The 22,109-nt window shown below is 35.1% G+C and overlaps 1 protein-coding gene across 3 annotated transcripts in view; it reads left to right on the top strand.

Annotated features, from left to right (window-relative positions):
* LOC108003471 (stAR-related lipid transfer protein 13-like) overlaps positions 1 to 22,109 on the top strand; it is a 310,442-nt gene that overhangs the window by 221,002 nt on the left and 67,331 nt on the right. For all 3 annotated transcript variants that reach the window (XM_062076940.1, XM_062076934.1, XM_062076944.1), the window contains one exon: positions 20,263 to 20,334. In XM_062076940.1, coding sequence (XP_061932924.1) covers positions 20,263 to 20,334 — 72 coding nt within the window. The remainder of the gene's footprint in view (positions 1 to 20,262; positions 20,335 to 22,109) is intronic.

Here is a 22,109-nt window from a genome sequence, read left to right as displayed (position 1 = left end):
TATTTTTTCTCTCTCTCTCTTTCTCTCTCTCCTTCCCCTCCCTTTTTCCAAGTAGGCGCTCGGTATCGGGTTCGTCGATAGCTTTAAGTAAATGAGACTGTATACGGTTAGCGGAACGTAGCGCGACTGTCACCGTGAATAATTATTCAGGACAATGGAGAAAGCCTTGGCAGCTGCCTATAATCGCAATATCTCCGTGACAAACACCCACATATTGTCGTCGAACGATCTATGACGACGCGGAAATGCGTGTTGTTACTTTCGCGGTAATTATTCCTCCTCGCAGGAATTCCGGAAAATTTTTCTATAATTTTAGCTTAAATACATCTTCAGATAGATATATTATATTTCTAATCTTTCTAAGCGTCGAAGAAATTCATCAGTGATATCTCGTAATTGAATTATTAATGAATTTGATTAATTGTAAATTTATGTGTAATTTGAAGTAAAGAAGGGTAAAATTAATTTGAATAGAATATAGAGTAGTAGAAACGAGTAATCCTCCATGAACTATGGAGGATAGGAGATAGGCTGCCATCTTTCGTATCGCGTTTAACAATTTTAAATTTCTCCTTCCAATCAAGTATCGAAGCTCTTCGAATAAAAATTCATTAATTATAGAACAATATCACGGGCATTATCGCGGGAAAGGATTGGAACAAAGAGTCGGATTGGAGGGATCATTAACGTCGAATATCTTTTAGTTGCATAAGTTCCGCCCGATGGCCCGGAAACCACGCTCTTCAAGCCGCTCGTTTATCGGCCACGTGACGTGCTGGCTGTCAAGAGTATCGGGAACAGTGCGATAAAAATTCTCGTACGTCTCATCGAACACGATATTCCGATAATTCAAGCGTGGAAATACCAAGCACCACCCACGCCTGCTTTAAGAGACTTTGCCCGCTTATTGTTAGAACCACGACGCGAATTTTTGCGCATGCTTATGGCAGGTGGTAGCGTGCCGTAAAAGGCTCGACACTTTATCATCGAAACACGTGAACGAACCTGATGAATTTGACGGCGAATTTGAAAATTCGCAATTATCCTGCTGATATAAATATCGCGTAGAATGAAGCGTAATTTGATTTAAATTATCAATCATTGTTGTTTTAACCTTTGTAAAGCTGTGAAGTTAATAGAAGTGTTGTTTATGACTTTGTACATGACTTGTTGCAGATACATTTGGACAATTATTGGCGTTAAACGATCGTTAAAATGATCCGGGTGATTTTATGGAACGATCTGTTATATCAGAGGGGAGAAATGGAGAAAAGAGATGATAGTTTGAAGCGATATGACTAATTAGTTGTTTATTATTAGAATGATCCTGATCGACCGATCTTAATTATCATCAATCACGGATAAACCACATCCAAACGAAAGTTGAAGGCAATTTTTCAACGTCGTAAGAACAGAATGATTTATCTTGAATCCAATTAGTACGTTTATATCTATGAGTTACCGTTAATAACTTGTTACCTCGGTTCTCGCGTCGTGACTAACTTCTTTCGTTGCTGTTATAATTATTACGTAATTTATTAATCTCTGGTGGATAGGAGGGGGGATATTCGTGGCATACCTTCTTAATTATATCCTCTCACCTTAAAACATCGCCTGAGAGTAATAGGTAGCACAACGTATCTTCTAATCGTTGGTATTAAGTAGCTTCCCGTGTTGCCCATTAATTTCTTCGATTAGCGAGCCAATATATTACTAATGATTATTTGCTATACGATAATATTCGCAATTTTACAAAATGAAATCATTCAGATAAGAATACCGAGAAATAAAACATTTCTCTGAATTTTTTAGTAAATAACTTGGAATATTTTGAAATAGATTTTAGGAAAATTTCAATTTAAATTTCCACTTATCCGATTTTTCCTTTTTACAATTTTCTTTTTTTTCTTCCTGTACTTATCAAAAATCAAATATCCCCCTTCATTCTTTTTCCGAAACGCTTGATATATTTGGAAAAAAAGTCGAGTTTTAATTTTAATTGAAAAGAACGCATAATTTTCTTCCAATTTTCCTCGTAATCTATGATAAATGTGTCGAAATAACCTATTTAAAAAATATATCGTATCCTCTTTCATTCTAAAAAAAAAAAAATGAAATGGCGTGTGAAGCGAATCGTGTGCAAAATAATAACATCTATTGAAAAAAGTGAAAACAATACGATACGAAAAGCGAAACAATCAACGGTTGCTCTTTGATTCGAACGAATTACCACCGGGCAAAAACCCGTTTGTGCACACTTGTCGGCCGCAGATTGAAAACCCCGGTATTGTCCAAATTCGATCGTTCAAAGTTCATCGCGCTCTGGAGAAAATTGTAGTTGTGGGCGTCGTAATCGGCCGTGCTGCGCTTCGTCGAAAAGCCTTGTCGTCGTGTAATTTTCCATCGTTGGAAAGCCGGCCGAATGCCTTATTCGAATGCATGTATGAATGCCGATCGCGAAAAATTGGCGATTACAAAAAAAACGTTTTCAAAGCAGTCGTGGTTCGATTGTTCTCGATTTTCTCTTGAATGGATCGTGAGACGATTTTCAGGAAATTGTAGTGGGAGGGGAGGTGGCAAATATCAATTGGCAAAGGGAAATTTAGGTCGATTAGCCAGGACGAAATTATTTCGATTCGATATCGAAGCAAAATAGCATTGTACTTATGCAAATGTGTGAAATTTTAAAATTTCAAGAAATGATAGTAATAATAAAAATGTTAATTGTTAAAAAAAAAATTCTCTAAATTATCAAGGTATAAAGCTTTAATCAATTAACAAAAATTCGTTTAAAAAGGCAAAATTTCTTTTCTGATTGATGAGTAAAATATATTCGTAAATGTAGTTGAAATTTAGAAGACAGAGTCACGTATCTGATACGGTATTGTTTACGCAAAGGTTGCTCAGGTAGCATATCATTTCTCGGTTAGCAGTAAGGAAACACTTGTACACCACCCGTTCCTCTTCTTTTTTTACCCGATATCTCTCCATAAGCTTCACATTTAACCTTTAATTCGAGATATTGATTTTTTTTTTCTCTCCTTCATTTCCCCCTTTTTTTTTTTATAGTATAATATTAATAGCATTATTAAAACATTAGATTAATTGATAAGACTATTAATATACACCTGGTAAGAATTTAGGATTAAATATTATTATTAAATTTATTCCATATTTCTGTATAATAAAATTAAATTCTTTACGACGTTATAATATATTTTTTTTTTATAAAAACGATGGACAGAGTTATTTGCCTTTTAAGCGAATCTTCAAGAATCTTAAAATAGTCAGAAACTTGTTCCGTATTTTTTATTTATAAACTCTCGTTAAAATAGATTGAATTTTTTGCAAGGTTTATCAAGGTACACTGATTATAAATAATTTATTTACTTAGTTGTTTACGGTATTATTCTCTCGTAAAAATAAGATAAGAATACAAATATAAAAATAAATTTATTGGACGTCAAATATGAACGACGTAAGACGCTTAAAAATATGTAAGAATTATATAGAAAAATACTAAATACTAGGATTAAAAAATAGATTACAAAATATCTCCCCGTCTTTTTCTTAATATTAAATAAAAAATATATATATATTTTCAAACGCGAATATCTTAATGAACTTGAACTTGCATAAGTGACTTCCAATTAACGGAAATAAGCATTGATAAAAAATAATTCTGTCGTAATCGGTGCATTTTAATGGAATGATAATTTTTTTCCTCATTAAATAATATCAACGACAACATACGAATCGTTCAAATGACCTAAATTCGATCAAAATATGGGTTATTCTTTTCGTTCAATAATACGTGATAAAAACCATTTGATCTGGACATCGTTAAAAAATAATTGTAATTTATTCCAAAGTATCATCATCATAAGTGAAAATAATTACGAATAGATATTTTTAATTCTTGAATCACTTCGGCGTGAGCCACTTTTTTAATCTATGTCTGAATTATGGATACGTAAATGTTATTTATGTCAGAGATATGGATCAAAAGTGGCCCGATTTTATTGAACGCGAAGGTTAACGTTCTTTTTTTCTCTTGTATTATTATTCGTTTTACGAGCGCAAAGTATCCTTAAAAAGAAGAAAGAAAAGTAATTGAACCGTATACATTCTTTATTAACGAGTGGGCCGCAATGAAAGGGTTAATCAGGCCCTAACTAAAATTTCATTCCAACGGACTTCTGCTGCAATCGATCGTATCTCTTCATTCCCGTTCTCCTTACTTGTACCTTTCTTGATACGTCATCGACTCGTTAACAGGACTTTGTCGAATCGAATTTCGACTCTCGTATCCTTTGAAGAATCCTCGAGTAGAAAGCGCGAAAGAAGCTCGAACGAGAGTTTTTGTTGGAAAGTTTTTTTTTGCAGCTCACTTTTTCTTCAAGACTGATTGGCCGATAAACACCTCGACGAATTGATAATTGATCGTCCGAAATTTTGAAGAGAAAAGAGATCGTCTGTTGTACGCGAAAGGATTGCCTCGTGTTTAAAATCGAGGTGTGTTATCTCGTTCTATTATCCGTGGCAGAAAGAGAAAGAGAAGTACGTGGTATTCGTACACGAAGTATATGAAGTTGCTTCAGGGGTTGGAGATGAGGTTCGTGTGATTCATGGTTGGCGTTTCGAGAATTATAGAGTTTCTCTGTCGAAACGAGCGAGAGCCTTATATTTTAGAGATCTTTAATAAATTACTCGGAAAGTTGTCAGACCTCTGTTCGATTCGATTGAATTCAATTTTATAAATTATCCCGTGAAATAAAGTTACAAAAAATTAATATCAACGTTTAATTTCTTCCCTTCTCGATTCCATTATAATTCTCAAACCGTGTGCCATATTTTCTATATTTCGTCGTTGCATCCTCGGAGCTTCAAACTAAAAGTTAAAAGTCCACAAAAAAGCCCTTGAAACTTGAAACCTGAAAAGCGTGCAGCTTTGCCAACAGTAATAAAAATTGTTCAATAACTTCGTACCTAATAAAAATTCCAAAAAAAAGGCCGCGTTTCCATTAAATTCTCCTCTCCACGTCATACATATATATCCCTACTATCTCAACTTCGCGCCAAAGTCGAGTTACCACCTCCGAATCAAGTTTAAAACCCCACAGAAGCTCGGAATTTGGCAGCGATAATAACGATAATAATAAAAAGAAAAAAATCGGCCAGCAACTCGTGAAAATTCTCGCCCGATTCCCGCTCCATTAGCCTGTGAAACCGACGAGGGGAGGGGAGGGGAGGGGTTGAACGCAGAAGAAACCCTCGCGGCACCCTGGAAGGGGTGCTAATTTTACCTCACGTCCAGCAAAATGGGTGTCGGCTGGCCTCTGATGACGGAGGGAGAAGAAGATGGTGAATAGACCAAGGGGGACACTGGGCACGACGAAGACTCGCCGTGAAAAGGGGACACTTGCGCGGGCATTGTGGGGCTACCGTGTGCGTCCCCCTTTGTGTCTCATTGTTGTCCGGGAAGAAAAGGAAGGCAAGCCGGTACACTCGATACGAGTCGCCAATGCGAAACGGCCTTTACTCCAGGGACGGTTACGTGTACGCTCGCCCTTCGGAATGCGCACGTATAGTAGCATATGCATATATATATATATATAGGGAAAAAAAAGGAAGGAAGGAAAAAGAAATTCTTCGGCCTTTTTTTTGTTTCGAGCATTTCTCCTTTTTTTATCTTCTTTTCTTATTATGTTAATTATTATTGTTATGATTATGATATCGTGTAATTAATTATTTTTTTTCCATCTTGTTATATGTTCGTTATATTTCCCTGAATGAATATGTAATAACGTGTTTTGGTTATTTCGCAATCTATTCTTTGTTTAGCGAAGTTTCTTTGAAATATTTTCTTATTTCTGAGATATAAAGAGATGGAAAATAAGTATTACGGTTCTCCATAAAGTTTAATGGAAAGAAACAATAATTGTATCGTAACTATTATTAATGAGAGAGTAATATTTTCTCTGGTTCGAGGAATTTTAAAAAAAATATTCTCAAAAAGTTTTCATCCCCTTCGATAATTTCATATATATATAGGTATAATATATAGGTATAATATTTCGATGTCGAAATATAGCTTCTTTGAAAGTCCTCTAATTTAGTAAGTACCGCCCCATTAAACTAATGAAGTACTAAATATATTCATCTTCTCGGAACGCGTTCAGCGTAGAAGTGCAGTGCAAATCATAAAAAAAAAAGAAAAAAAGAAAAAAAGTCCGGTGAACTATGCAAAGAAGCAAACCGGTTCTGTGGGTTCCAAATCTCCATAGGGCAGGACCGAGTTTCTCCTCTTTATTTTCCTTTTTTTCGCCATTCCCCTTCTTTTTTCCCCTCCTTTCTCTCATCTTTATCACCGTGACGACACATCCTACGCTACGTTTCACCTTATACTAGTTCCAACGAGTGGTAGTGTCTTTTACACCCTGCTGATCAGCATATTTCGGCTCCGTCGGCAATCTTTTGCTTAACTAAGCATAATGCGAGATTATCTCTCGAAAGAATCGTAAAGTTAAAAAAAAGAAAAAAATAAAAGATCGTCTCTTAGAGCGTCTTCAATCCTTATACGTACATTACTTCGTTTCACGTCCAGGATTGTTTCTTATTTTCCTTCGTTTACCTCGATAATCAAAGAATACATTATAGTTTTATAACAATTCTTTTGCATTTCGATTTTTATTAACATTTTCGATTTACATTTTAACGGCATTATTTTCTTCTTTTCCTCAAATTAAACTTAACAATATTTTCAAATTATCGTTTACACTTCCACATTGATCGATTCAACATCCTACGATGTGCTCTTCCACCTCTTCTCCTCGTCATAACTGATTACGCAACACACGCATTATGCAACACACGCTGTAGTTGGAATACAATATCTGGTCGCATCTTCCGCATCGAAATTTCCAAACGAGTTTTTGAAACTTATCGAAGGGTGTTCTCGAGTCGAAAATTACGCTGGCCACTTTTCAAGGGGTGAACACGCCTCTTTTTTTTTAAAAAACGAGCGTTTATCGTGTCCTCGAGCGTCCATCATCGAGATGTGCCATCATAACGTCTCATGCGCCCCGCTGATCAGTTTTGAGTGGTCAAGTCGATTCATCGGGCTAGCCTCCTGGTAAAATACCAAGAGAATTCGTATTCCGAGGAGATAAATCTGCGCTGGCAGCAAAGATGAGCCGGAAAAAGGAATAAGAAGAGGAGCACGCCAAGAGGAAGGGCCACGCCTTTGTCCCGATCTTTCAAGAAGATGTAAGAAAAAGAAGATTGAGGCCTCCCCTAGTTTTTGAAGCTTGGACAAACGGGCCAACTTCATCGATATGCCTCTTCTTGTTGAATAAGAAACGCTCTCTGTTCTTCTTCTTTATTGTAAGTTTCAAGAGTTTAAGTTGATGTGAAAGTTTGAGCTTGAGTTGGAGAAGTTTGTGCTGTTTGAGACGATACAGGTGATATAGAAATGTGAATTCGGGTTTGAGTTTGAATTTTACTTGTTATGGAATTTTTGAGATTAAATTCGAGTTGATTGAAGAATGACTGTAGAGAAGTTTATGCTGTGTAATTGTTTTTAAGTTCGAGTTAAGGGAAATTTGTTTTTCAATTCTGTTTTTTGAAAGTTATTAATTTGAATTAAGTAGGATGGAAATAACTTGGGATTTTTGAGAAAGTATTGAAATAAAGTGATAAATTATGAATGAAGATAATTTCACAATATTTGTTTGGAATTATGTTAGTTGAAAGGAATTTTGTAATAGTTTAGAAAAATTCTTCCAAGAGATCCATGTTCATTGATGATTCATAAAAGAATATACGAAAGAAAGAAAGAAAAGAATTAATATGAGTCTTGTTCTTCTATGATGATTTGTAGGTATGAATAAAACAAGAGTACTTGAAAAGATCATTAAACGAAATGTGAAGTAAGAAAAGTGCTTGAATGATTTAAAAAAAACTCATATGTATGTCATAATACAAGAAGAAAGTATATTAACATATCTCTATAATTAAATTAAATTAAATTAATCAATTCAAACTTATGAAATTTAATTTTCAATATTTTCTTATGAAACGATATAATTAAACGTATATCTTAGCGTAAAATCCAAGCTATCGGTATTTTTTTTTTTTTTTTACAAATGCTTCCCTCGTCGAACGAAACTATAGACGAATTAAGAGAAAGAGTTAATTACTCGAACGAATTGAAAGTAACGATTGATTTTTTTTTTCATTCAGCAAGTATCAGTTGCTTCCAAGTTTCTTCATTTTCCCGGAAGCTGGAGGCGAAGTTTCTTTCCACGTGCAACGTTCTAACTTGGCTTCGCGAGTTCTTTCAACCTTATAATCGCCTTATAAAAGTGCGGGACCGCCTGTTCCCTTTCATATTTCGCAACAACCATCGCCGGTAACGTGCACTTTCGAGTCATCCAATATTTGTAAATCATGGTTCGAATCGAGTTTCTCCTTATAATACTCCAACCGCCCTTACCGACATTTTCATAATTAATAATTTAATCGAGATTTCGATCGTTCCTCTGAATAAATTTATTTCTTCTTTCAAGCGTTACAAGAGTAATTAATTTTCAACGTTGCATCAAAGATTGACGTTCTCGTTGAAAACAAATTTTAATTATATTCCGTATCGAGTATTTTCTCTTATTATCATTTTACTCAACATTTATCGTATTGCAGAATGATCGATTGATAATGAAATGAGTTTATAAATACAGATTATAAACGCTTTATCTGGAATTGTATATTTTTTTATTTAGAAAAGAGGAAAAGGTATTGTTCGTCTGATTTTTCCCCATTATTTAAACACAGTTAAAAATCGGAATCAAGTCCATGAGTTTTCAGAATCTTGGAATGAAAGTTTACAAGCGTATTAACTCATCTCTAAGAAGACGTAAATCATTTGCTAAGCACACCTACGCTTGTAATGGATTTCATCGGCCTCGAATGCATAATTCCGGTTTCACAAATGACAATTCTCATGCCAAGTAGTTAGTAAGAATAGAATAGTACAAGGATGTAATTATAATTGCTATCAAGAATACTTTTTTTTTTCGATTGGTTTTTCTGAAATCTGAGAATTTTCGAAATTTTACATATCCGATATAAAAAAGAGTTAAAACTTTAATTCTGAGAATTATTCTGAGAATTTTAGATGTTTTAGTATTCTTATATTTTAAATGTTTGATGTAAGTTATAAATATTATTTTCTTAATTAAAATATTTTTTTAATGTCAGGGGATGTGAATTGACATTTTTTATCTTTCGAATATTGCTGACAGCGGATATAAAACTTTTTTATTTTTTATTTTTGAGATGTGAGATGCGAATCGATATTTTTAATTTTCAAGAGTCGATAAAAAAAAGAATGTTTCAATTTTTCATACTATATAAATTAATTTGAAAAAATACGATTTATATATATTGATATTTTTGATATATTTATACATTTTGATATTTTCAAAACAATATTAACAATATTGCTATACTTAAATATATTTTTAAACTTTTGAGATATTTCGTTAAATAAATTAATAATATTCTTTCGAGCACACTTATATATTTATAATACGCATTGCAATATAACGAGAAAGAAATAAGATTATACGTGCCAAGAAGAAGAATTCTACAAATTCAATATTTTAACAATTTTTTGTATTTAACATTACAGATTAAATATAAATTACTACAAGTTGTAAATTATTTCTACAATGTTTTTTTTAAAAATTCGACCGAAAGAGGAAGATAACAGAAGTAGAAAAAAGATGAGCAAAGGATCGTTTTAGGATAATTCTTGGAAGTTGAAAATAAACGAAGCGTTCCTCGGGATCGAGGGCACGTCAGAACCTTGGCGCACGCGAGAGGGTGTGGCAACCACGAGCGAAGAGGAAACGCGCGTTCACCGACAGCCCATGAATTTCCGGTCCATTTAAGTCTCTGAATTGCTTTGGAACCGTATTGTTTCACGTCGCATTTTATGCCGCTTTAAAAATTTGCACGCTGTCGAACCCGGCTCCGGTTTTCCTTCGCGTTTAATATACGATACTTTACATAAAACTTGATATAAAACACGTTATCCCGAAGAAAAATAAAAATAAAAAAAAAAAAAATCACACAGTTAAAAATCCAGGAATTTTAATGAAACGAATAATGTTAGTGTAATTTTATTCAAAGAATATATTATTCATAATTTTTCCTTTCTTTCTTGATTTGCATATCAAATTTATTCCATATCTTTTCATTGAATATATAACTTGCAAAAAAAAGAATAATAATCTTTCTTTTTTCTCTCTCTTTAATATCTCAAAACATTTTATATCCCTAGGATCGAAAAATATATTTACTTCTATCCTCCTTGCGATTCAGAAGACGCTTCTTCAAAGTAATTAAATCTTTTTTGCCGCTTGATTAATCCTTTGCCTTCGTCGTACACCTATCCTGTATAGAGGATTAAATGTAATTACGTGTATCAAACGGGGACAATTATTTCGACAGAAGGATCGGAGAGCAACGCGTTTGAAGTTGCATTATATATAGAAACGACGAGGCGCCACGAATATATAGTTACGAAAACGCGAATCACTTCCAGAACACAGTGCGATCATGTTAGCGGTTAAAGGAACTCATTAGAGTAACGTTTATGCAATGGAAGGTCATAAACAGCGTACAACGTTGCCATATATCACTGAACAAAGGTTGAGTTGTCGAGGAACGGGGACGAATTGCAAAAGAACATTCAGTAATGGGCGCGGGTAGATAATCTCGCATTCTAGAAGCGGTAATAAACCAATGAAAATGATAACTAAATACGCAGACCGAGATCGAGACCAATTTTTCTTCGTCTCTTTTCCCGATATATACCCTCTTTCACATCTTTCACGCTCGCATATCGCTTTGTATCTATAAAATTTAACCCTTCGACAGTGGATTTAACTTTAAATAGTAACTAGAAATAAACAGGATAATTATCGGAGATTTTTTTAGAATTTCCTCGATTTTGGATACAGATAAAATGTATTAGGTTTACGTTCAATCTTTCACGGTCGATGAATTTTAATAATATGTTTTTTGCGCGTGATAAAGTTTGAGATACAAAATTTCTAGAATGTGAAAAATTTTCGAAAGGATTAAATGAACCATTCACAAAAACTTGAATTATAATTTTTTTTTCGCGATATAAAATTTGTGGAACGTGAAAAATTTGTGAAAGTCTTAAATGGATCGAGTCTCCGATCGAATCGTTCTGTGAAATATTGAAAAAAGAGGAATGGAAATTATAATTTCTTTTTTTATATATATAAATATTTGAACGAGAAATGACTCGATTATGGAAATGAAGCGTGATCGAAATTTTAAGCAAATAATCGGTCGTTCGGATTTAGGGTTCTTTCTAAATGACAGGGCACCGTGGAATACTTAAGTGTAATTTTCTGCAAAGTGATTTTTTTCTCTCTCTCTCTCTCTCTCTCACTCTTTTTCAACCCGCTTCACATTAATTCCGTGTATTATTAAGAAAATTGCCGTAGAAGATTTTTAACATTTGCACGGTTATTTAATCTCAATAGTAATTCACCCACGCCACGACGATATTAATCGCCATAGAGATTTGTACCGGAGCAAAGTTCACTCGTCGGTTCCTGGTCCTCCTCTCTTTTCCGTAATTACGATAATCCCAACGTTAAATTGAAATCAAATTAAATAAGAGAAAAGGTTTCGAAAAGGTTCCCTCGAAAATTAATATTACTCTGAAAAAGTAAATATCTATTAAATCTGTACAATACGATTTATTTGTTGAAGGGTGTGAAGCACACAAGATCGTTTTACATACGTGTTTGAAATTGATCATTTTCACGACCATTTACAATTTGCAATTGAAAGTGTCGCATTCTCATCCTTTGAGAGGAAGAAAGAGAAGAGAAGATGGTACGTATGTTCCTCTTTGTGCTACTCGAGGATTTGAAGGCAATTGGAGAGTACTTAGAACCGTGACACTCCATTTACATCTCTATAAGTCGCAGACACTATGCATCTATGCACACGTGAGTCCGAGAGACATTGAACCCACGTGGTTTTTTTGGTTGGATCTGTTCTACTATTAAATTTTACTATTAATTTTAGTGTTTCTATTATTAATGTCACGTTCAAGAAGATATCTTCAGCGAGGAAAACAATGTGGAAAATAGAGGCAGCGAAGAGTCACGTTGGTTGGTTTCATTCGAACAATCTCAAACTCGTGAGAATCGATAACCACGACACGAATTACACGAATTTCCATCGACATTGTCTCGAATAATTTGCAGATTGTAACTATTGATCCGCGTGTTTCAGAGTCCAATTGCGATTCGTGTGATTTGCGACTATTCGAGCAATTTCTATCGTCAACACTATTCAATTACTTATCAGTATTAATGAATTATACAATTATTAATATAATTTGAAAATATTTTAATTCAATTGAATTTTATTTAGAAAAAAAAATTCGGATAATTTCAAAATGGAATAAAAATCGATGAAACGAGACAAATTTGTCGGCAAAGAAACCAAGAGCTGGAGACCCACCAAAATCCAAAATCTGTTTCTCCGCGATGAAATTTCTTCCCGGCACGAGTCTAAATTAACGAAAAAACAAGTGTCCGTGTCAACGGGACAAGCTTGGAGCTATTAAAATCGTTGTTGAGAGGACACTTGTGTGACACTTGGCGCCGCATCAACAATACATCGCCTCTTTTGCAGTTGCACCCCACCCCGCTCCCCGTGTTTTCCGTGGTAACAAGAGAGCGCGGCCATTCCAATGTCCCGTATGCAAATACCTGACCGGGAGGAGAGGAATCGACATTGATCTCGTTTTTTTCAGTAAGCCAGCCATCGTACGAGCGCACACCTTTTCCCGGCGAGCAGACGTTAATTAAATGACGGGTACGACGCCGGCAAAACTCGATCGACAGCGGTCCCTCGTTATTGAACGCCGCTTTCCAAGGGCTTTTTGCATTGTGCAAGCGACACTTGCCACGTCGTATCGTTGATTAATGCGGAAGTGTTGGACGGTTGCTCGATTCCGGGGGGAGGGATATTATCGTTCATTGATTCCACACTCGTTTCCTCTGTCTACTTTGTTAACGAAATGCGGAAGAATTCGTGTCGCCTCCTACGCGAGACACGTGCGGATTACTCTGCGAGGATGAGTTTGTGATTTTTGCGAGATTTTGGAATGGCGTGGACAAGTTGAGAGGGATACGAATTTGATGTATTTGGAACACAAGGTTTGAAGGTTATCGTGTTTTGGTAGAGATTTAATTAAGATGTGTAAAAACATTTGTGGTAGAAGCATCGATTTGTGAATATATTTGAAGAATTTATTTATTTAAGTAGAATATTTCATTTTTTAAGTTTTTAGGTGTAGAGATGTGATTTCTTTTTTCTTTCTTGCTATTTAAAGCGCGATTAAATTTAAAACAGTGATTTGTATTATATATTTTATTGTAACTAGAATATTTTAATTTAATTTCAGATATAATAATTGGTTAAAGAACAGGATCAGTTTCGTACGATTTATATTCCTATGAGTTTCGTGTTCATATTGATTGATCCATAAAATAATAAAAAATATTTGCTTTTTTTAAAAGCTGAAGATTGAAAACAAAAAAAAACACGCTTCCATCGGATTTTGTTATAACAGAGAATCGAGAAATACAAACATGAAAATATTCTGTTTGTATTTTTTCGCATTCTAAAATTTTTAGAAAACTTTTAAACTTTTATCTTTTAAAACTATTCGAATCCTTTTAGCGGAATTAATCAAACTTTTATACTTATCGAACCTGTAAACTTTGATCTATCAGAACTTTTGAACTTCGAGTTTCACGAACTTCTTTAAAAAGTTATTTTAAGCATGATAAATAAAAAAATAACACTTGAAATCACGAACAATTATTTCGATAAGAATCATTTTCCATGACTTCAATATCGTTAGAGAATCTGTACGATTGAAAACTATTGTTCTTTCTAGAAAATAATAAATAAACTTTTTAATCATTCAAATTATTTTCAAATTATAAAGTTAAAATTTTCATTTCATCGATATATTTCTCCCAATAGCCCAAACTATTCCGTTACATTTGAACACAAATGGCGGTTTGAAAATTGCGATGCAGGGAACATCTGTGTGGAAAAACAGCGTGAGATCGAAGGATCGTTGAAAGGGTCGGAAAACAGGGTCCGTGGTGAATGAGGATATCGGCGAACGCGTAAAGAAACATTTGGAACGAGCTTTCTGTCCACGCTTGATGCAACGTGCAGGGGTTAAGCAATGGTGTTTACGGGCGACTTTTGACGTCAGGATCGAAGTAGGTCGGCATTAAAAGCTGATGCACGTTCGATGGAAAAGTCACGGGCGGGAATATCGCGGCGTTTTATGCGACAGATCGAGAATCGAAGGGCGAAAAGAACTTTTTCTCTCTCGTATCTGTGTCCTACTATTCGCGATTGTTCATGGACTTTTGTCACGTGGCCAGAAATTTCGTTTCTGACTGACCCGAATTTCCTTTCATTTTATGATATAGAGGATATCAAGGGAAATTTGAATGATGACACGCATTATATACTTGGTGAAACGATTTTTGGTGAAAAAAATTGTTTCATATGGAATAAAAACTTTTCTATCTCCCTACCTATTTCCACGAACATTTTTTTCCTCTTTTTTTAACCGAGCAATTTTCTTCTCCTTAATTTATCGAATTCCATAAAATCATAAATTCTTTTTTCATCTTGCTTAAATTGTTCTCATCGTCCAAAGATCGAGTGTATATAAATCTAACGTAAGAAAGATAGACGAAATAGAAATGAATTGAAATTTCTCGGCATTTCGAGGGTTTAATTCAATGATTCATCCTCGTGCCGTGGCTCGTCTCGGGGAGACGGATGGTACGGAAATCCAACACGTCAAAATAATACGGCTTTGCGGTAGGTCGCCGTCTGAGACTTCCAGCTATGTTCTGAATAAAGCGGCACGTAGGTGTGTCACTTCGTGCGGAATAAAAGACTCGTGCGGAGTGTACGGTACACCGCGGCCGTGTATACGGCCCTTTCGTAAGGAGATTTGCTTTTTACGCAATTCAGGCGACAACGGCGACAGACGCGACAATCCAGAAACCGGCGCGAAGCCAGCCAGCCTCTGCCTTCCGAACCGATCCCCTTTGCGAACTGGACCGAGTCGGATCGAAATATTTTTTCGACTATTTTTTTATAGCTGAAGAGACGCGAAAATGGTTTATATTTCGACGAGTGTAAGAGAGATATTTTTTAAAAGTTTTTAAAAATCACGAAAAACGTTTGAATATCGTGAACTTTTGAAATTTTTTTCGAATATCTTTTTCGACATTTCAGAAGTTCGGTTTAAAATTTAAAATTGAACTTTGGTGTGACAATTGAGAGATTGTTATGTAAGAGATAGTTTATAGTTTGTTATAGAATGTTCTTTAGTATTTATTTTTGAAAAAATTCTATTGAAACATATGTTAAATGATATATTACTCTTGATAAAATTTTACTTTCTTTGCAATAAATTTTCTAGAGCTTTTATCATAACCTTTATTTAATATATATATGTATATATTACACTTACTGATAACTATGTCATTACAAACTTCCTCGTCCATTAATTAACAAAATAAACTAAATGAAAAGAAAAACTAAATTGTTATCTTAAGATTAAATATTTCCTCAAAGGAATAATAAATTTGATATAGAAATATAATAAATCGTACATTGACGTTCTATTTTAGTTAAAATTCGTGATTTAATACATTGGTTAAAACATAACAAAGTTCATTGTTTAAAATCATGTATGTGAATTTATTAAGAATATATCTATGCAATTTTTAGATAGAATTTACAATCAATTAAATATTCATTGAAAATTCAATAATATCTGCAATGATTCTGTTATATAATTAATTAAATATCATGAATTTGTAGAAATTCGTGGATTGAGATCAATGGACAAAAATATGTAAAAACGATAAATTTGGAATTAATTAATTTGATTTGTTTGATAGTTTTACTCTAAAGAAAAACATTTATCATTCACTCTTACAGTCTCGCATAACGCAGGCCAAAGGCCAAGAAAAGGCTCTTAACCTCTCACTCACCTTTTGCACCATTCTCGAAGAAGCCCAACGAAACCTTTAGAACTATATTTATTTAAGCCTATTCGCACAACAACACATTTCTCTCCTCTTTCACGGATCGTTTTAACGAAAAACGACACGAACGCTCAATTCCACCAATTAATAAATTTCTATCGACACTTCATCAATAGATAATGAAAGTTTCATCCTCATCCATCGAATTTCAAAAAACGACAAATCAAATTCAAATTCTTCTCTCAAGCTACATTCGAAACGTCAAAAATTGACATAGCTCGTTTCATTGCCCGCCAAATTCAAATTCAAATCCCCCTCGCTATCCGATTCAACACATTGAATATCAAGAATATCAAGAAGCAAATCTTCGTAGTGACGAATATTGAATATTTTCGATGATAATAACTATAATAAATATGAAATCCTTAAGCTGCATACGCTTAGATTTGTGATCCCTGAATCGCACAGCTCGATTGCCTAAGCGCGCCAAATTCAAATTCTTTCAATATCGTAAACGGTGAAAACGATAAAATGAGATAATTAATCCGCGAGGCGAGGAGAAGGGATCGCGATCCACGATCCACGTAGAGCAGTGGCGGTGTCGTGCGCCACGTTCGAAGAATCTCGACGACGATCGAGGGGGGAAATAAAGACGTTAACCTCTCTCGCTCGCTCTCCTCTCCCCTTGCCTCTCGCTCCGTGCATCGGCCGTGTGTAAAAGCCGCGGGCACAGGCTTCCCGCTGTTCGGGAAATCGATAAATTCACCGAGGCGATATCGATAGTGATAGCTACCTACGTTTTATCGCGCGACGATGCGCGATCACGATCGATACCGCCACTATGAATCCTCTTTTTCGCCGCGGCGGGTGGCCGAGGGCTCGACACCGCCGTGCCAATTCCTCCTTATTTTCCATTTCTCTGTCTCTGCGGTTTTTCTTATTCTTGAGTTTCTTATTCTTGAGAGGCACGTTTGCACTTGTTGCGTATACTTGTATATATATATAGGTCTGTCGTATGTTGAGTGGCATTCACTGTTGCTAATATAGGTAATTAAAATATTATATTTGGCGTTTCGAAATGATGGAATCTAGAGTTTAATAAATTTGGATTGAAGTTTTGGAATTTTTAATATTTTTTTTTTTGTAACGAATCTTAAAAAGTGGAAGGATGTTATTAACTAACTGGGCGATATTAGGGCGAAATGATTTATAATTATATATCGTACGTCATGCGTGTCCGAATATATCGTGGTGATATATGAAAGAGACATTTTGTTTCTTTTGTGACGGAAATAAGCGAACGGTAAAGCAATGCCACACTTCCTACGTGCAAGGTTGCTTATAATTGGATATTGTGTCATTCCTTTGATGCTGTGATTATAAACCGACAGGTAATGAATACATTTGTAAGAGTAAAATTCTCGAGAATTGTTTTCAATAATATTTCTCACAAATAGACATTGTGTTGCTGTTCGATTCGAATTCGAAATCTTTTTGCGAAACAAATTCACTCTTTCGTCGAATCAGATTCAAACCCATTTAAGTAAAAAATAGAATTTCTCCAATTTTAATCCGTATGCTCAAAGAGAAAGATGCAAGTTTCTTTCTCCAGTAGAAATAAAATTGGAGCAATTCTATTTTTTATTAAATGGACAATCTCTAGAATTGGTCTCGGTTATGTCGACATACAAAGAGAGGAACAGTATATCCTTCTTTTTGTGGAATATGTAAAGAAAAATTGGAACAATTCGAGTTTTTACTATAAAAGATATTTACTTATCTGAAATTTTTACAATTTAAGAATAATTTGATGTGCAAAAGAATAAATTCAAATTCTGAAATAAAATAAAATATTAAAAAAAAGTATTATCATACTTTTTTTTCATTATATCTTATAGTTATATATCATTGCAACAAATCCGTTCTCGTTTTCAATTCATCAATGTTTCGTGGGAATTTCGCGATTGCCACGTCCGGCCAATTAATCATACCAGGAAGTGAATCTATCTTGGAAAGCGATATCTGATTTGTGTAGAAACTGCTGTAAACATTCTTATTCCATTCTTTTATGTCGTACGATATTTTTCATCTTGATATATTTAATTTGACGCAATTTTACCGAGTCAAGAAACATTATTGAAAGCTTGGAATCTTTATTTGATTATGTCTAAAATTTTGTTGGGAATTTTTTTGATTTTTTACAAATAAATTAAGAAAATATTCTTAATAAATGGAAAAGTATCAATCTAAAAGAATTTTTAAAAGAAATTTTGAAATATTTGAGGAGAAAGAACGAGGAGAAACGATTACATCTGGAATTGTAATTGAAGGATAAAATTTTAGGGAAAATTTTTGAATCGTGGAACGAACGAATCGCAAAAAGCATTGATTTATTTTTCTCGCTCGATCTTGGAAAACGATAAGAAACAACAATGTTTCACTCTTTCGATTCTTTCAATCGGAAAAGTTATCTGAAACGAGCCGCGTATCTAATCTTCGACGTTTAAACGACGAGATGCCAAATAGGTTATGAATGAGCATAGTTCAGTAGCACTTTATTTCTTATCGTAAAAACATTCCATTGTCAACATCTCTTGTTCTTTCATCATTCATTCTTTTCATTCACGAGTTACTGTTTACACGAGATAAACGCGGCATATTTTCATTCTTCGATAAAATTCGCGGGAAAAATTGTTCCTCGAGTTTTTTAGTCGATGCAAGAAAGATCTCGAAAACTTTTGAGTTTGATTCTCTTCTTCTTTTTTCCTTTCCTTTCTTTCTCTTTTTTTTTTAAATTTGCTTTTAAAAATCGATGCATAGAGATTTATAATTAATCTATAAATCGTATCTTATTTTATTTGTCTCTAAATTAACCCACTTCACACTAAAAAGATTAATCTTTTTAATAAATGTTTGATAAATATTTTAACAAACATCGCATTCAAGACTTCGCATCAAAAAGATTGATCTCCTTCTCGACGAGCTGCACCTTTATAACAAATAATTAATTCAATTCATCCTTTTTCATTCATTCTTCATCCACCTCATAAAAGAACAATCGATCTCTTTCACGTGTAATAAATATTTCAACAATCATATCATAATCTTTCATAAACTTTACAGCCAAAAAAATCAATTTCCCTTCCGAATGAACTATATATCCATCTCACAATTAATACAAATCTTCTTAATATATTTATAATTCCCTACAAACTTTAACAATAAAAGAATTAATCTTCTCTTCGATAAAAATCATCGAATCGATTCCAAAATATTGAATCTTTATACAATACTTCGCAACGAAAAAGGTAGATCCATACGAATTCTCTGCTGCCAAGAAAAAAAAAAAAGAACAAACGACACAAATACTCAGAGTTCCAGCACGCCGATCGATCATTCGACCTAGTCGCAAATAAATTCCTGCCTCCTTTTAGCGACTCTCCATCCCTCTGTAAAGGAAAACCACGTCCATTCTCCCCCCTCCCTCCCTTCCCTTGTCTTCCAGCGTTGCAGCTAAGCGCTGCATTCCTTTAAGCGCGAGTTTTTCGCATCTCCTTGTCAGCCAAGGTATCTCGTCTCGCATTAATGAAGGGAGCACCCGTTTTCGTCGTGGTCGACGCTTTTTCTGACGAGGCCTTCATTCACCAAACGGGCAGAGTCGCGCGCACCAAACCGAGTGTGGAATCCCAAGCCGTTAATGATCAGAATGTTTGTTCATGTAAATAAGGATCCCCTTTTTCTTTCGCACGCTTCGCTCGAAACGAGTTTATCGCACCTGGGGGGCTCTGGATACCGCCGCCTGGATAATGACTCCAGTGGCCCCTTTCAATTCATGAATTGGGTGGAAAAAAAGAAAGAAGAAAAATTGGTGTTTGCGTGTTTCACGCAATTAATGATTTTCTAGGATGCTTGTTCGTTTTTTGTAGGATATGATTATAAAGAGATTAGATGTATCTGATAACTGTAGCGTTATTATTATCCTACTTTGGATTATTATTTTTTTTCTTCTTTGTTTCAAAAATTCACGGAATGATTTTAAGAGGGATTTAATATTTTTGTTAGAAGTTTCTTTTAGCTAATGGAGAATTTTTTTCCGTTGCAGAAATCGAAGCGCAAGAGGCTTGCAAATGGTTGAGGGCGGCTGGTTTTCCACAATATGCGCAGATGTATGAGGGTAAGTCGAACTGAATATTGTCATCTATTTTCCCTCGTGTAACGTCGCTTTCGTATTATATTCTGAACAAAAGGAATGTATAAGTAGAGCTACTTCGCTTCCCTTTAAACAGTACCGAAAAATAATTCGAAGGAAATAGAACAACGATCTCGATCTTCGATCATCGTTGTACAAATAGAAAAATTTACAAGCGCATATTGACTCGAATAATGACAAACTGTTCGGAACTACAGAATAGAAACCCGTCATGCCGATAAAATCTAAATCTTCGACGTTTAAACCGATCCTCTCGAATCGAAACCGTGTAATTAAAATGAAAGACGACCCGCGCAAGGGTGAACGCTCGTTATTTCCGACGATTCCAATTTACATTCAATTCACTATGACGATGATCAATACGATCCTTTAGAAAATCCTCTTTGCTCTCGGTGATCTCCTCGAGGAACGACGCATAGAGAGCTGTCAACCGTTCTCCAGATCAGATTATCGTTTAAAGATGTTTCACGAAATTCGAGCGCCCTCGTCTCGCTTGCTCTCGTGCGCCACGGCCATGTGGTTCTTTTCAACGGGGGAGGGAGGCCGCCATTTTTCGTCTACTGAGGGTCACGTATAGCGAAAAATGCGCCACGTTTGTCCACTCGAAAGCTGTTTCAAAGAGGTATCGTCGACTTTTGAGATTCGAGGTAAACTGTCTCATTAGGGATCAGTGTTTTTTTTTTTTTTTTGTTAACTTAATCCTCTTCGAAATCTTCGAGTCATTTGGACACTTTTTTTCATCACTCTTATTACGATTCTTGTTCCACTTTTATAATTTTGTTGAAATATTTAACGGATATGCGAGGTAAGGATATTAGTAAATCGATTTTCTCGAGGGAGAGAGGGGAATTTTTAAAAAATCTAGAATATTGAAGAGAGCTATAACAAGCGGGTAAATTTAAAAATTTCATAATTCATAAGTGAACTCGACATTTAACTTCGATATTTTCCCAAGCCTCGATTAAAATATTTATTACATACGGATACAAAAACTGGATCACCGTGGACGGACAGAAATGAATACCTCGGGTCGCTAATGAAATATTGCTGAATTATACAACGGATTGTCGTCGCCTGTCCAATCGATCACGTAGACAAATTTGTTTTCGAAGAAAAATCACCGTGTGGTGACGGCATCACGTGGATCTCACGAAGGGAGGGAGGGAAGGAAAAAAAACGTTTGGAAAAATAAGGGAATCGGGCGGGAGTGTGTAGTCTTACAATATCCTTTTAAACCCGAGGAATCGTCGAGTTTGGAGCGAGAGGGTGGTCCAAGGGACCACCAAAGCGGTCGTATGTGAATGTTTTCGATGCCGGTCCCCCCGAGTGTACGTGAGATTTTTACTAATATCCGCGGCCTCGGAAACAAAGGTCTCCCTGTTTCGATTTTGTTTTTTTTCCCCCCCGGCGTACGTACCTCCATAATAATATTAGAGTATAAATTTCAAGATCTCGTTGTTCCACGGCCTTGGATGAACCACCCGTTCCATTTGCAATTCATCGAGATCGCTCGATTGAAATGAAAAGAAGTGTAACGCGTAAAATTCCCACGTAGTCCCCTTTCCACGCTTTCGATTACTTTCCAACGAGGAATAATTTTTCTAATATCGCGCTAGATTCCAATATACCATACTTTTTACTCGCACGATGCATTAAATTTTTTAAATTTCTGAAATCGACGAGTGATTCTTCATTCTCCTAATTCGAGACGGGTTACTTCGTTTACGATCGAGAGCCGG

The sequence above is a fragment of the Apis cerana genome, linkage group LG1 (assembly GCF_029169275.1).
Source record: "Apis cerana isolate GH-2021 linkage group LG1, AcerK_1.0, whole genome shotgun sequence".
NCBI classification, from domain to species: domain Eukaryota; kingdom Metazoa; phylum Arthropoda; class Insecta; order Hymenoptera; family Apidae; genus Apis; species Apis cerana.
This window is presented reverse-complemented; position numbering and strand designations above follow the sequence as displayed.